At 33.1% G+C, this 17,755-nt stretch overlaps 1 protein-coding gene across 1 annotated transcript; it reads right to left on the reverse strand.

Moving 5' to 3' along the window:
- Positions 1-10,916: 10,916 nt before the first annotated feature.
- LOC114276539 (phospholipase A1-IIgamma-like) lies at positions 10,917-12,941 on the reverse strand. Its single transcript, XM_082886581.1, has 2 exons — positions 12,290-12,941; positions 10,917-12,003 (listed from the first exon to the last, which is right to left on the reverse strand). The coding sequence occupies exons 1-2, from the start codon at positions 12,872-12,874 to the stop codon at positions 11,296-11,298; spliced, it is 1,293 nt and encodes a 430-aa protein (XP_082742707.1). The 5' UTR covers positions 12,875-12,941; the 3' UTR covers positions 10,917-11,295.
- Between the last annotated feature and the right edge of the window lie 4,814 nt (positions 12,942-17,755).

The following is a 17,755-nucleotide window of genomic DNA, read 5'->3' on the forward strand; positions in this document are numbered from 1 at the left end:
TGGTCGCTCGAGCGACCAGACACAAGAAATCCTCGCTTGAGCAAAGAAAAGCTCGCTCGAGCCAAGAATGCAATGCTACAGGTCCATACTAGACGCAATCGCTCGCTCGAGCTAAGAAAATCTAGCTCGAGCCACCAAACACAAAATACAACCCTCGCTCGAGCGACCAAGTACTCGCTCGAGCGACCAACCCAAAAACTGGACAGCAACACTTGGTTTCCGAACCCAACCAACCTGAAACAAACCTGCCCAACACATCCTATAACTCCAAATAAGAAAATAAATAATGACAACAACAATTATACAATGACAGAATCTACGGAACCTAAGTCCGGATCCAATAATCAAATGGGAAAAGACCGGGGTCGCTATATTTATGACATGCAAAAGAATAGTGATTTTGGTTTAGACTCGACCTATTTTATAGTATGGACTCTAGTTTCATGATTTCGTATTGTTGTTCATGTCATTTTTCCTTTATACCTCATTTAGTTTGGCTATTGGGTTGTATTGGTTGCGTTTGGAACATTTTGGTGGCTTAGTTTTCAAACTTTTGTTGCCCAGAACTTTACTCCTCCGTTCGAGCGGCACTTCTTGCGCTTGAGCAGGCTTTGTGAACTCTCAGTGTTTTGCAATCTACAAACCTACTGGGAGAGTGTATTCTACGCTCGAGCGTCGCTTTTTAAGCTAGAGCGACCCTTCTTGGGCTTGAGTGTTGGTTTACTGTCTGTAAAACTATTGGAAGTGTGTATTCTGTGCTCGAGCATCACTTATTGCGTCGAGCGGATCAACTTATTGTGTCTGATGCTCAAGCGTTACTTCTTGCGCTCGAACAAATTATGCGTATATCTATTCATAAAAAGATCATTTTACATCACTTTTTCATATATATATATATATATATATATATTTCTCTCTCTAAACATTTCAAAAATCCTAAATCTAGAGTTCCTCGATCCAAAACTCACCTTCTCTCTTCTAAAACACCTAGATTCGTTGGTTTCTCTACCCTAGTGTCTTTGGGAAAAAGGTAGAACTTCCCTAGAGCTCCGTTTTGATCCAAATAAAGCTTGGTTTCGACGTCTTTGAATTTCCTCCATTGCTTCTTTGATCTCCTAAGCTTGAGGTAGGGATTTTCTACACTCTTCTATGGGTTTTAACTTAGCTATTTGTGTTGTATAAACAATATATTGTGATGTTTGGAAAGTTTTAAACAAACCTAGGGTTTTTGGTTAAAATCAAAAGAGAAGTTTACAAAGGGATGTATTGGAAATGGTTATGGGAGTGAGTATGAGATTGTGTTGTAGTAAAATCGTCGATTTGATTTTGACATTTGGGTTGAGTTTTGGAAGAAAATGTAGTTTGCCTTAAAATGCCTCCAATGTTTATTTTGTATAAATAAAATGGAATTGGTGTTAAAAATGCGAAATTGGATTGATGGTTATATAAATGGTGGAGTAGGATATGTATTATTACTCACCTATGGAATTTGGATGATTTATTTATCTTAGAGATTGTATATCTATTTATAAATATTTGTTTTAGGCTATTAATGGAAGATAGCTATAATTGTTATAGAAATTGTATGAGAATTAGGTAAATTGAAACTAATTTTCACATCCATTTATATTGAGTCTTGTCACATCTTAAATACATTGCACATATATGATGTTTGGGAGAAGAAATATGATGTACTCCATGTTTGGGAGGAGAAAGGAGATATACTCTATTGAATTAAGTTGGCCAGAGTGTCTAGGGTGAAAGTCTCGAAAACTAGGAATATACATGGGTGCTGATTCCCGTAAATGAAATATCCATAAAATGGTAAATAGAAGTGTTTTGTATGATGGCTGTATTGATTAGAGACCCACTGAGTTGTATCCTCAGCTTGGTTGTCTGAATAGAATGGAAAAGACTCATGAATTGAGATAACATGGATTGAATATGAGTTCGATATAGCTTGATTTTGTAAAACGGTTATAAATTATTTTATCACGTGCATTGTATGTGCTTACTACACTTATATCTTTGTTAAGATTTATATATTGTGTTAGATTATCTTTACTGGGCTTTGGCTCACCCTATCTGGGAAAAATATTTTAGGTGCTGATGATATACCTCCGCCAAGGCACTAGCTTGGGAGGATTTGGAGCAAGAGCTTTTTTATTGTGTTTGTTTTGTATAGCCAAGGGCTTTAAATGTATTGAACTTAAACTTCAGTTTTGTTGTAATCAAGTCTCGTCTTGGAAATATATAAGCTCTCGGGGCATTTTTATTTGTTTATCTCCATTTTTTCTCTTTTAACTTGCAACATATGCTATAGATTCAGAGCTAGGCTTTTTGAATGTATAAAGCATATGTTTCTCTTTTGTATATCATATCGGATTTAATGGAAGATGCCCTTATTATTGTTGTTTTCATATTAGATATTGTGGATGGATTATTGTAATAATTTTGGGGCATTACAAAAAGTATGCCATAAAAAAATGTATATTTTTACAACAATGCATGTCGTAAAAACTCTTTCACGGCATGCACACAAATGTCATTATATGACATACCGTGAAAAGTTGAGTATCATCTACGGCATGCAGGTAAAGTTGTAAAAAGTAATAAATTAAACATTAATGACATACTTTGTATGTACTATATAATTTTTTACGACATTTTTGTCATGCCATAAATCATCATACTTTCCATGGCATTATTTTTTATGCAGTAGAAGGTTATTTTTAATATATTTATGGCATACTTTGTATGCCGTATATAATATTTTACGACATTTTTTTGTATGTCATAAATCATCACACTTTTCACAGCATAATTTTGTATGCCGTAGAAGGTCATTTTTAATATGTTTATGACATACTTTATATGTCGTATATAATCTTTTACGACATTTTCTTGCATGTCATAAATCATTACACTTTTCATGACATGATTTTATATGCCGTAGAATGTTATTTTTAATATATAATATATATACAAAAATATAACCTTACCTAACAGTAAGTAGACAATAGCTTATAAAATGCAACCTGTGAACAAACCAAGCAGAAGCAACAACTATGAAGTAAACAAAAACAACTAATATCCATACACCAAACAACCTGCATACAAACTTTTTATCCTCAACTTCTATCATATCAGGTTGACAACAACTTCAAACATACAAACCAAGAAAAGTATCCAAATCATAAGATTCACTAATCTCTAAAATACGACTTTAAACATCCAAAAAGCATAACTATAAATCGTAAATCACTAAGTTTGTCCCCTCCCAATGCAACAATTTACATTTGACATTACTTTGATCCTACAAAAATTAGGAGTATATAAGCATGCTACTAAGTTAATGGGTGAACTTCGAAGTTTAGTAAGCAAACTAACAAAAAATAAAAGATAGAGGAGACATCATAATTTAAATAGCCAAAATAGAAAATTTGAGACAATCAAACATATTTTCTCTGTATAGCTCAAATTCAGTCAAACCATCCTCTTAATAAATACTTAACCATGCTTACAAAACAAAGTAGCTCAAATTAGATAACCCAAATCTAGAATTATAAGCTCGGAGGTCGGAATATGAGAAATAACATTAAAAAAGGATTCAGCATCGTCGTTTCTGGATTTGAACACTCTGCCATTCTTTTTCTCCAATAATCTTTTTGTGGTCAAAACCATAGCGAAGGTTTAAAAATAAAAATAAAATAATATTAACATGATGCATTTTTTGTAAACATAAATTGACTATGTTTACAAAAAATGCATCATGTTAATAGTATTTTATTGACAATCAAACGCTTTTGTTATCATAACTTGAGGGTATCCAAACAATCTTGTCCATTAACTATATTAATATAGGATCAAAGCGGTCTTCGTTACATCAATCGTAACTCGACCCACCAATGGTCACATATACAAATATAGCTAAATGAAATAGATCAATCATGGATGCGTGGCATGGAAATTACATGTGATGTGATCCATACATGCCTATGTCCAACTGGTCCTACTTAACTTTATTGAGATCAATACTTCACAATACGTAACAGAGCATAATAAACTGAATACTTCATTTCTGCAGAAATTAATCTAATTACATAAATAAAACTCAAGACTGACATAAAGCAGTAATATAAATACAAACTCCCACTAAACCAGAATTTTCTCAAATAGAACAACACCCATATGAGCAGTGTGCTCATGAAAGACCTTGGGTGGTAGTTTCTTCGTAAGTGGATCCGCTATCATGGAGTTTGTCCCAATGTGCTCTATGGAAATCTGTCCACTCTGCACTCTTTCTTTTACAACTAGGAACTTGATATCAATATGCTTTGATTTTGTCGAGCTCCTGTTGTTATTGGAATATAAAACTGCAGACTTATTGTCACAATATATCTTAAGTGGTCTTTCAGTGCCTTCCAAAATACGCAACCCAGTGACAAAATTCCGCAGCCATATCCCTTGGTTTGATGTCTCATAACATGCTACAAACTCTGCAGCCATGGTGGATGAAGCTATGAGCGTCTGCTTTGCAGACCTCCGAGAAATTGCTCCGCCAGCTAACAGATAAATATAGCCTGATGTGGATTTCCTACTGTCTTGGCATCCAGCAAAATCGGAGTCGGAATATCCAATGACCTCTAACTTATCCGATCTCCTATATGTGAGCATATATTCCTTTGTTCTCTGTAAAACGGAAGCGTTTGATTGTCAATAAAACCTTGATATTGACTATGTTATTGCCTTCTAATCCTTTCCCCTTTGGTGCCTTATGTTTCTCCTTGAGAGGATTTACAAAAACAAAACAGTGTTCTTATCTTTTCACCTTAGGAAGGAATAGGGACCATAACCTTTTAAAGGTTGTAATTGGTTTTCATAACTGAAAGGTAATGAAAACCAATAAATTAACCATTATTGGTTTAAAACTGAAAGGTAATGAAAACCAATAAATTAACCATTATTGGTTTTAAAACTGAAAGGTAATGAAAACCAATAAATTAACCATTATTGGTTTTAAAACTGAAAGGTAATGAAAACCAACTTTAACCAATATGTTTTAATTTCTATTTATGCCCCTCATAGAAATAGAAATTATACAACTAGTATCTACACATTAGGTCCATAACACATATACCCTTAAGCCTATTAACTAAATTGAATCACTTAAATTGTAGGCTTCTTATAAATGATAACACCACATTTAATTATGTGGTCCCATTGAGACATTATCTAACAATTTTATTTTAAACTACACATTTCAAAACTGTGTCATTTTGCTTCAACTTTAAACATGGATGGTTGGATTAGAAAAACAAGATCTGTAGAAGATCCTGTTCTGTCAGTACCACCTCAATACACCTGACCTTGAACCATTTGAATTTTGAAGCACCATGGTATGCACTTTTAACTAGCAGCCTCGCAACACACAAATAAACCAACAACAAGAATTTCTAAAGAATCATTAAGTAAAAAAATAAAATCCAAAATGAAACTATAGAAAGTTATAAACAATTAAAATTAGAGGAAAAAAGGCAAGATAATCACTAGAAATTCCACATCATGAATTTATGATGAAAGCAAATTTGAGTTTCTCACTCAAATCACATTCTCTAATACATGTAAATATATACCAACATTAAGAGTTGGTAAAAGGGTCATTATTCCAATTAGTTAGTTACTTGAATTATACAGAAGATTGTTTTTATGATGAGTAAATAGCAATTCTGGCTTTCCACAGCCACCGACTACTATCGATACTCTTAGGAATTTTGTCTGAGGACCCCAAGTTAGAATTATATCAAAACAACCTTAAATAGATGAAATTATTCATAAAATAAAAATTATTTCAACTCAATGGGGTCACAGTACACCAAGCACGGTCTCTGAAATTATTTCAGCTCAATGGGATCATAGTAGGGTAGTTAGTCATCTATCATGCATCAAATTTAATGTTGAACGTTCACATGAATGATTGACAAATAAAGGCGCTTTTTTTTTGCTTATTCATAGTGAAAATGTAGATATTCCACTATCCAGTGTCATCAAAAACAAAAATCCAACTATCTAAACCTTATTTAAGTTCTATTATCTTTTCTATTCTACAGTTTAGATGCTAAGAACAACAAATTCTTTTCCAAAAAGATTTAATTTCCAACTAAAGAGGAACAAATCCTACTAGTAAAAACCTCTATTAAATCCTTTCATACAACTTCGAACTTTAAGGTTTCACATTCCCATGGGAATTGCTAAGAAAGCAGAGGAATATGAAACCAAATAAATTTTACACAAAAGAATATTCATTAATCTTCAACGAGTGAAAAAACTAATTTCTCCCAAGTAATACCCAAGTTTTCAATCACTTTTTTCATCAACCAACATACCCAAGGAGGCCACATTTAAACACCCAAACACTACCAAAAAAAAAAAAAAATCAAGTCTTAGAGAATTTAATTTTGACCAGATAGGAACAAACCAGTAGTGAAATGTCCAAGTACTTAAATCCCTACATCTCCTCATCAACCAAGTAATGCGTCCATAGTTCTACATGTCATATAAAATCAAAACATAGAAGGAAAAAAAAAATTGAACAAACAAAGATTAACCACGCAGGTAGGGGTGGAATAAGTCTAGGTTGCAAGGTATGTACATAAAAATAAATAAATAAATAAAATAAAAATAAAAATTGAGTTAGTTTGGTACATGAAGAGAAGTATGTCAGGAAGAGAAAAATAAATAAATCTAACAAGAACCTTTTTTTTAAAGTTATGAACTATTAATTAGATCCCAGATTAGACCAGTTTTAATGATTTTATTGATTGATATAAACAAGTAAATAAAAAGAAAAAAAATAAAAGGTAGGGAACAACACGCAGAATTCTTATATTGAATGCCAAAACTCATCAGTGGAAATTGTAGGCAACACAAGAAAAAAAAAATGCATAGATGTGATGCGATAAAATACACAAACTTTAAAATAGGCAATGCATAAGTAGTTGGATTGACCACAAATGGCAATAACATAAGATTAAAATTTGTATAAAACTCTTTAAAAATTAATAAATACAACAAAATATCAAAATATATTAAAAGTTTTTAATTTTTTTAATTTTTAGTTTTGTATTCAATAATTTTTTTTAAAGATCTTGACCGGCCTACCTAATAACTAAGTGTGTAAATTTGGCTCGGTCCAACTAGCTTGTCTCACCGGGGCTTAAGCTCAGGCCGGCCCATTGTAGGGCCATGCAGGTTCCCGCCGATATTAGGGCTGGGTCAGGCTAGCTTGCGTGGCAAAAATCTAGGCCCAAGCCCAAGCCCACTCAAAATAAGGCTGGGGGCTAGGCCACGGGCCTGGGCTCAGGCCGCAAGCCGAGTTTAGCGGGCCTTTTTTTTGGCTAAAAACAATTGATAGATATTATATATATATATATATATATTGATTATTTATGATGGATAAAAAAATAAAAGAAAATTTGTACTAAAGTATTTTAGTTATGATTAATGAGATATTTAGTTATTATGACTTTTGTTTTTTTAGTTATGACTAAAAAAAGTATGAAATTATGTAATTTTCTTCTTTTGTTATGATATTGTTTTAGTTATGATTTATGAGAGCTATTTGGTTGTGTCTCGTGTGATATTTAGTTATGACTTATTATTATTATTATATAGTTATGACTAGGTATCAAGTTATGTCATTTTTTTTTTTTTTGATCGGCAAAGAAAATCTTTATTGATGAGAGTATGCAAAAAGGATACAGGATATCAATAAAGAGGAGCTTGGAGCTAACTGAAGCTCCAAGCGCCAATTGGTGAGAAACCAACAACAAACCAAAACAAAAAAGAAGCAGAAAAGAAGTATAACAGAATAACTAAACTTCACCCAAGCCATCACCAATCCACACTACTAACAAATGAGGCTTAAGGAACAAAACCACTGCTGCTACCAATCCACTGTATTGATAAATATGGACAGCATCTTAACCGTAAGGAGCAAAACCGCTGACTACAACACTGCCAAGCAACACCCACCGAAGTTATGTCGTTTTATACTTTAGTTATAATTAATTTTCTTCTTAAATTATGACATTATTTTAGTTATGATTAGTGAAATATTTAGTTATGTTATGTTATGTTTTGTAGTTATGACTTATAAAGTATAAAATTATATCATTTTTTTTATTTAGTTATAAGGTGCGTACATAGTCTTTCCCTGCAAAAAATAAAAAAATTGAAATGAAATGAATAATTTTATATATATCAAAATGAAATGAAATATTACAATCATTAAATTAAATAGATAATATTTAATGAATAATTTTTATTTCAAAATGAAATAAAATATTACAAAAATTTATATCATTAAATAAAATAGATAAACATTATTAAAAATTTATTTTTCGAGCCAATTAGACCAAATCGTAGGCCGGACTAGGCTTCAAAATAAAGGGCCTAGGGTCCCAAGCAGATAGGGGTGTTAATCTGGCTCGGCCCATGTCGGACCTCACAGGCTCCTGCCAAAATTCAGGTCGGGCCACGGGCCAAAAAATTTGGCCCAAGCCCAGGGATATTCGGGCCAATGGGTCGGACCTCGGGTAGGCCTAGTGGGCCTGGGCTTGGACTCAAGCTTGGGTCGGCTTAGGTGGGCCTAACCATTTTTTTTTTGTTTTTTTTTTTAAATTTTTCTACTAAAATTTTATTATTTTTCACTAAAAAATACATCGGGCCTTAAGTAGGCTGATAGGTTGGCCCACAGGCCGAGCCAGACTTCAAAATGATTGGGCATGGCCTCGGGCTTAGATGAGCCTAGTCAGGTTGGGTAGCACCAAGCTGCGAGCTGTTTTCAAATAGGCTACGGGCCAATGGGCCAAATTTACACCTCTATTAATAACTACTGTAACAGGGGAGAAACCAATTTGATATTGATGACGTTGTGTGTACTTTTATTTTTCAAAAGCAACAATTTATGATTTTGTTTTTAACCATTTAAAAGACCATGATATATGGATAGATACAAAAATTCTTGTATTATTAATTAGGGTATTCAAATTATCCAGTGAACCGAATGATTGAATTAAATCGACCTCTTGGGTTGGGTTGGTTTTTGAATTCATTAGTTTGGTTCTAGATCTTCAAATTGTCAAACCAATAGGATTAGGTTGGTTCTTGGTTTAGGACTTGCTTAAATCAAACCAACCCGCTAACCCAACATATATATATATATATATTTAAAAAAATTATATTGAAAGAGTTAGGCACTTTTACAGTGTTCTGCAACCAAAATTTAAATTATTGTCATGACCATAGCAAAATATTACTTGGAATTATACGGCAATAAGAAACAAAAGTTCAAAAATGTATTGACTAGCAGCTCAATTCAACGAGCTTGCTTCACCACATGTTTGTGGACTTCTCTCAAACATGGGTTATATATATGTCTCAAAGTACATTTTATTGTTAATGATTTTTTTTTTATATAATTTACTTAAACTATTTTATTTTGATTTTCAAGTTTTAAATAATATTTTACTTTTTATTTATATTATGTTTAAATGCTTCCAGTGTGCAGTGTGTCAGCTTGGGTTGGTTCCTTACCAACTCGGTGGCATGCAAATTGATGCTCTCTCTCGAATGCGAACTTTGTTGGAATTAGTTTGTCAGCTTTGATGCTCTTTGCATCATTTTTTTTTTATTTGTATCTTTGTTTGCTATTGAAGTATTCAATAAAGTTTTCTTTTACCGATAAAAAAAATTATTTCAATGTTAAAGATTTATTTATTTAATTATTTATTATTGATATATTCAATTATTTTTAATATAATGGAACTTGGTTTTAAACCGAACCAACCGAAGCTACATTAGGTTGGTTTGGGTTAGTTCTAGTACATGATTGATTTGGTTCTGAATTCAAAAATTTGAAACCAATCAGATTGCATAGAGGCAAATTTAACACCAAATTGAACCAAACTGGCCTGTAAACACCTCGACTATTAACTCCACTTTTAGAACAAGATTTTCAATGAATTCAATTATTATAATTTTTATATAAAAAGATCATATCTCTTCAATTACAAAGTGGTTACAAGTATTTTTTCTTTGCACACAATATGTGTGCCTCCCCTTTTAATAAATAATAAAATTTTCATTTCTCTAATCACTAAACTTTTAAATTAGATAGTAACAATTTCACATAATGGAATAAATATGGAGCCAGCATTTGAAATAGATAAAGTAGCATTGGGTCAAATATTATTGTAAATTTTGCAAAGTCCAAAAGTTCACACCTCCTAAACATCATTGCAATTGTTACTTTAAGTGAAAATAAGTTGTATTTGTCGCTAAAAATACTTTTGGGGTCTAATTACTTACAACTAAACTCCGTCGCTGAAAATCAAAATTAACTTCGCAAAAAGTTGTGACAACAAGTAGTCCACCGTCAAAACTATCTGTGACGGCCAATTTTGCATTGTTTAGTTCGTGACTAAGAACATCTCTCCAGCAACAACTTGAATTTAAATTTTTTTAAAATTTTAGTTTAAAACAAATAAATTCTCCATTTTAGAGGTCACTTTTTCAACTAGCCTAATGACCAGGCATTCCTCCCCTGCCTAGGCACGACTTCGCCTTCCCCTCCCCTTATGTGTAGCGAAATGCATGATGTTCTTAAATTAAATTTTAACATGCCAAGAATTTTACTACATTGTTCTGCATCAATAAACTTTTATTTGCATAAAAAACACACACACACACACACATATATATATATATATGGGATGCAATACTTGGATGTCTTTAATGAAGTTCAGTTACATGTATTTTATACAAGTGCCTTGCATGCCTAAATTGCTAATTAAAATGGAGGTAGCACTTTTGCTCCAGGATAAGTATGATACAGGAAATTTCACAAAAAAAAGTTTGCCAAATAAGTTTTTTGTGTTTTCAAAAAAAAAAAAATAAATAAATAAAAAGAAAAACACAACATCAAACAGATATGATTCGTTAAATACGATCATGTCCATTGGATGAATGTAACATACTCACCACCAACTTTTTTCTTTTTGGTAAGTGAGAACCATAAAAAAAGAAAAAAGAACAAAGTATGCAAGATAGCTCAAGACAAAGACCTAAAGAGCGACAAGCAAACCTCGGAGGAAATCTTGACAACAATATCAAAACCAACACTTAAACCACTAAACAGGATTCCAACATGCACTCATAACTAGGTTAATAAAACTTAATTTAAGGAAATATTTACTTAAGAGCATAGAAACAACTTCAATTACATAGTAGAGCTTAAGCTTTCATAATTTTCTCAGCCTTAGTAAAGATTGAGAGATCATGTTCTTGATGATCTGGCTTATGGTCCATCAATTTCCAAGAGTTCAAGAAATCATCTTTGAGATGATCTGGTTCATGGTCCATCAACTTCCAAGTGCCGTCCGCCTGTTGAACCATGCCTTTGTTCTTTTCAACCCGCCACGAAGCTGGTATTAAATATTCATCCTTTAAAGCATCCACCAATTTGTTAACAAGCGCAATATCACGATCAACTACCAACTTGAACCCTCCTTTCGATCCTTGTGTACCTGCAACACCATGTAGGTAAGCTTCCAAGTTATGCCAACTTTTCAGAGTTCCAGGTTTCTTCAAGTACTCTGACTTCGTAGTGTCAATTGCTAATTTTTCACCCACGTTTTTGTAGCCTATGAATGGAACCTTTGGAACAATATCTAGGGCATTACGAACACGTAGAACACGGAGATTTTTTAGCCCAGACAAGACCTTTTTGAAGTCTGAATCACCAACTCTTGGGCTAGCAAACACAAAGGCAGTCACAGGACACGCCTTGTCTGGTTGGTTTCTAGGAATGTTCAATCCGTTGGCAGCTATGTCAAATGCATTTAGGGTTGCAATTGCTGCACCCAAACTATGACCAACTACAGTTATGCTGATTTCTTCATTTTGGTGTTCTTCAACAAGCCTTCTGACCTCTTCAAGAACCTAAAATATATTATAAATGATGAAACAACAATATTAGTTTTGGCATTGTTCTGCAAATTAAGAAATTATTATGTACTATCTTTTCTTAAACTACAATGTTAGGAAGCCCGAAAAAGGTTATCTGAAAAAATGAAGCGCCGTGCACTAGATGTCTTCTCAGTGTGCTTACATCACACAAAGTTTGAATCTATATATGATTCATTTTTTGATCAACTTTTTTAGGTTGGGTATGTTTTTCCTTACTTAAGAAGTATAAGCTTATATGTAAATAGCTTATCAAAATTACCTGGTCTCTAGCACTAGTCTTGGTGAATGGTGATCTTGGATCATTTGAAGTGTAGATTGAGTAAAATCCCTGATGCACCTTAGTATCATCATCTTGCTCTCCAAGTATCTTTGAAGGTGAAACGAGAAGAATTTGCAAGTCATTAACCCATTCCAAGGCCTGGTGTGTTCCTCTCCAGGCAACCACAATGTCTCTCCTCCCCATTTTAGCCTTCCCTTCATCTGTGGTCACAGCGACATATCCCATCCAATTCGATTCTTTGCTCCATGCCTCCCTTGATAGAGACTTCAAGATGAATGCATCGGGGACTTGGGTTGACGATGTTGCGTACAAATATTTAGTCACGCGATACATCGATGGATCTAGACCCAGTTTAGCAAAGAGGTCCGTCTTTGCATACCGGCTGCTTCCTGCATATTTTGACAACTTATCAGAGATGAAGTTGTCGTAAGTTACTTGAGTCATTTCTCCATAGTGAATGATGTACCGCCGGAGATCAATGTCTAGAGGGTCCAATAGGCCCTTCCAGTTTTCTTCACCACTTAGAACCCTCCATCTTTTAGCAATGTTGCTATTGGTGTCCATCTTGTTCCTATTTTTCTCTCCAAACCAATTTGTATATCAGTTTGTTTATATGAAAGTTATACTCAATGTGCTTGTGCTGCATGCTTTATATAGTGTGCTTGAGAGGTACCATGGTACACTGTGTTTGGTTGCATTGACTGTTTGGTAAGTCTAGTCTCAATGCATGACTGTTTGGTTAATAGATTCTTGTCAAAATGACCGTCTCATGTATTCAATAAGGGGGCTGCTTGGATGATTCAACCCATTCAACAACTGGATAAATAGTTTGAGTCAAAGATAGAACAATGATTTGTTTGGCCCAGTCGCAATGAGTTTGATTTCTCTGAATTACGCGCAGGAATGTGTTTGGTAATTAACTTGAGAATGTGTTTGGTAATTAACTTGAGATAGACCTGGACTATTTCATACTTGTTCAAATTTATTTGGGAATATGCACGCACATGTGGTTATCAATTTTATCTCTGCTGGCAAAATAAAAATATAGAAAATCAAATTTCTCTAGCCTAGTTAGCTAGTTCTTTGGCAAGTCTCTCTTAAGAGAGAGACCTTGGGTTCCACTGGAATGAAAATGTAAGATTTTCTTAGAAGGTGCATGGGTGTGAGTGTCAACTCTACCGAGGTACTAACTTAACTACTAATCACATACTTTTTCCTATCAATAAATAAATAAATAAAAATATATAAAAGGTTATACATCAATAGATTTCTTTCTATTTTTTCTTTTGGGATTTAGATTCTTTGCAATAGATCTCCCTAGAATGGTCTTACACTTATTATCCACCTATTTATGTTTAAAGTTGAAGTAAAATTGCATTATTGTAAGGTGCTTAATATTAGTGTTATTTTAATCTTAAATTTGAGTCATTAGATTAAGATCACTCACTGTAAGAAACAATGGCAAAGAATCGTTATCTATTTTTTTTTTATCATTAAGGGCAAATTACATATACCCCCTCGAGGTTTGGATAAATTATAAATACCCCTGAGGTTTGAGAAATTACAAATTTCCCCCTGAATGCTATATTTGCATAACAAATTAGGGGGTAATTTATTATGAAATTTAAACCTCAGGGGGGTAAATTGTTATGAAAATACAAACCTTAGGGAACGGGATGTAATTTCCAAAACATCAGGGGTATCTATAATTTAACCAAACCTCAAGGGAGGTATATGTAATTTGTCCTATCATTTTAAATATAATGGCAACGTCCTACATATGTTTATTAATGTAGATTTTGCTACATTTATCTCTAGGGGTAAAAAAAATTAGTGACAAATTAGTATGTATATAACATTACAACATGTTATCATTTTTTTGTCTTTCTGTATTACAACGTACCTATATGAATACACGTGACTGATTCCTAATATTTTATCAGAAATGGGTCACCGAGAATAATAACTTGTCATCTAACTGAAGATATAAAAATGTAACAAATTAAATTAAATTAAAAAGGGGAAATATTTGAGAAGACCAAATGTCCATGCGTTGAAGTTTCAAAGTAGAAAGATGCTTCAAGTTTAATCTTTTGGACTCACCAAACAATACACACTGTACACGGTACAAAATGAATATATTTCGTGGAGCTTGCAAGCAAATAGTATTCAAATACAGTTTTCACTTTGAAACAGCTATCTAAATAAAATAATAATAAAAAAAAAACTTTATTTTTATTATTTTTTTGTGACATTATAGGAGGTTTCATCAAAAGCTTTTATATTTAGGAAAATTCCCTTAAATTATGACTCATTTTCATTTTATCCACTAAACTTCAAAACTCAACAATTAAACCACTCAAAATATTATCTTATTACAATTAATCCTTTTGTTATAATTTTATCAAAAATCAGATCATGTGTAAAGCACATGACACATTAATCATGTGTCATGTTGGGATTGGTTTGTTTCGTTTTGATGCGCTTTGCACCCATCGGTTTTTTGATTATTGTAATACTATTTTGGTTCATCAATAAAAAATTTCTTTTGCTGATCAAAAAAAAAAAACATGACACATTTATTGAATTTTTAGGTCAACAATACCCATTATTAATTATTTTAGGATAATAATACTTGTATCTAGTGATTTTATGTGTACTTTTTCTCTTTTATTTTAGTAGCAAAGTGCAAACATAATCACCAAATAAGGGCATTATTGCCTTCAAAATTTAATAAATGTGTCATTGATGTTATACATAATCTGATTTTCCATAATTCTAAACAGAATACTAACAAAAAGGATTAACTATAATAAGATAATATTTTGAGGGGTTAGCTGTTGAGTTTTGAAATTTAAGGGGCAAAATATAAATGAGTCATAATTTGAGAGAATTTACTGCAATTTACCCTTATATTTAAAGTCTTGTGGTGGTAAAGTTTTGTTTTTGTTTTTTGTCTTCCTTTTGTGTTTTTTCTTCTTAAATTAGAATGTACTCTTTTAAGATTTTAATCTATATAAATATTTTGTCTCATTTTTATCAATCATTCGTTAGTATTGTTAAAAAATATTTTTGTCATACTTTTTACACTAAAAAATATGATCAATTTGGCCTTTAGTAAAACAAAAGATTAATATAATTATATTAAATTGTATTTTTTTAATTTCATTCGTGATCAACGTAATTTATTTATTTATTTATTTTTAAATCAAGATTGTAGGTTTCAAAGATGAATTGGCAAAGGAATTTCATATATGGACTCACCATTTTAAATAGATTGGGTATCATTTTGCATGATTATTGTAAGTTATGCGTAGAAAAAAAATAGTAAATTATACTCGTTTTCCTTGAGTTTAAGAAAATATAGTTAATTTTAGAAGTTTAACATAATTACATTAATTTTTTTTTTAATAAGATTAAAACGAGTAAAATTAAAATAAATAATGAGTAGAAATTGGAATAAATAAAGGTAAATATATATTTTAATAAAAAAAAGATAACAATATTATTTTTTTCATTTATACGTCTCACGAAATCGCTACAAGAATTTTCACTTTTAGCGACTATATTTTTGGTCGCCAAATGCTAATTTTTAGTCGCCAAAGGGTTTCAATGACTAAATTATTTGGTCGCAGAAGTAGTCATCAAAGAATTGTCGGTAAAGCTAATTAGCGACTAAAATTATTTTCGTCGCCAAATGTATTCAATTTCCGACTAAATTTTTCGTCGCCAAAAGGTTGGACATAAAATTCAATTAGTACATTTTCGGCGACCAAACTTTTAGTCGCTTAAAGTCCTACATTTTTAGCTACTAAAAGTTTAGTTGGCAAAGAGTTCTTGTTTTGGCTACTATATATATGGTCGCCTAAAGTCCCACAATTTTTGCTACTAAAATTTTAATCGGCAAAGAGTTCTTGTTTTGGCTATTAAATATTTGGTCACCTAAAGTCTCACATTTTTTGCTACTAAAATTTTAGTCAGCAAAGAGGTCTTATTTTGGCTACTAAATATTTGGTCGCCTAAAGTCCCACATCTTTGGCTATTAAATTTTTAGTCAACAAAAGTGTTTTTATTCTTTAGCTTTTGTTTTTAGCTACAAAATATTTTAGTCGCTAAATGTTTGATTTTCTTTTGACTACAAAAATTTTAGTCGTTAAATCTTTGCTCTGAGCGACGATGGCCGATTGTTAGTCGATGAGAGGAGATCGATGGGCAGTCGACGAGAGTGAGAGCAAGAGACTGGAGTGTTTCCTTTGGCGTATTCAATACATACAGAGAAATAAATAAATAAATAAAATGAAACATAAAATGAAAATACACGGTACTATTTAATATTCCCACCAAAATTTTTTGGTCTTATTGCTGACAAAATCAATTTAGTCACTGAAAGTATCCTTTGCCTTCCAAAATTTTTGTAGCCAAAGATAAAAGTAAAATAATGTTAATTATTTGGCGACTAAACTATTTTAGTAGCCAAAGATTTTTATACAACGACTAAAAACTTTTTTTGGTTGTTGAAAATTAATATTTATCGACAAAAGATTGGTCGCCAAACATGAATACCAAACATTTTGCGAGATTTTTACCGACCACATATTTTTAGTAGGCAAAAACGAGTTTATGGCGACTAAAATAAATTTAGTAGCTTGTAGACACCCCATTTTTGACCGACCTTAAGACTCAGACGTCACCAATTGAGCGCTCGGTGATATTGCATATTGTGCTCGTTCAGAAGTTTCAGAGTCTCGGCTACAAGCCTTGCCTCCGGACTTCCGGACTCTTTCGTGCCTTGCCTCGGTTTGCGAACCAGGCTCTGTTTTCTTTGTTTTCTCTTTTCGAAGGGAGGGAGAGGTCTCGTAGATCATCTCTCAGTGGTCATAGGCTACGTTTCGTGGTCGTAGGCCATTTTTCCTGTTTGGAGCCCGGTTTCCGATTTTTCGGAGCCGACGGCCGTGTGCTTCGGTTCGGGACCACCTAACCACCTCCGTTTGCTCCAGTTTTCGGCACACATCTTATTTACTCCCTTTTGGGGGACACTGTGGCTCGAGAGACCAACTTCGTGGTCGAATGCCACCTCCGGTGTTTAACAGCCCATTTTCGGGGCCCCGGGCCGCGCGTTTCGGTCCTCGAACCTCCGTTTTGCGTCCGTTTTGTTTCATTTTTGGTGGAGACCTTATTTTCATTGTTAGAAAGCTTCTAGGAGGGGGGAGGCCAACAATTTTTCTAAAAACCCAGTTTTATTTCTTCATCGCTCTCCGTCGCCCGTTTTCCTCACTAGAAAGTTAATGTTGACCACTCCCGAGCCACTTTCTTTAGCCCTAAACCCCATATTTGTGTTGTATACACCTCGAGGGCCACCAATATGAATAGGCTGGCTAGTAATTGTCTCTGACCCTTTTGAACCCCTCTAAAAAGTTGGCTTTTCTCCCTCCTGGTTCACATTTT

Source organism: Camellia sinensis, chromosome 9 (assembly GCF_055761805.1).
Source record: "Camellia sinensis isolate YWXY chromosome 9, ASM5576180v1, whole genome shotgun sequence".
NCBI lineage: Eukaryota > Viridiplantae > Streptophyta > Magnoliopsida > Ericales > Theaceae > Camellia > Camellia sinensis.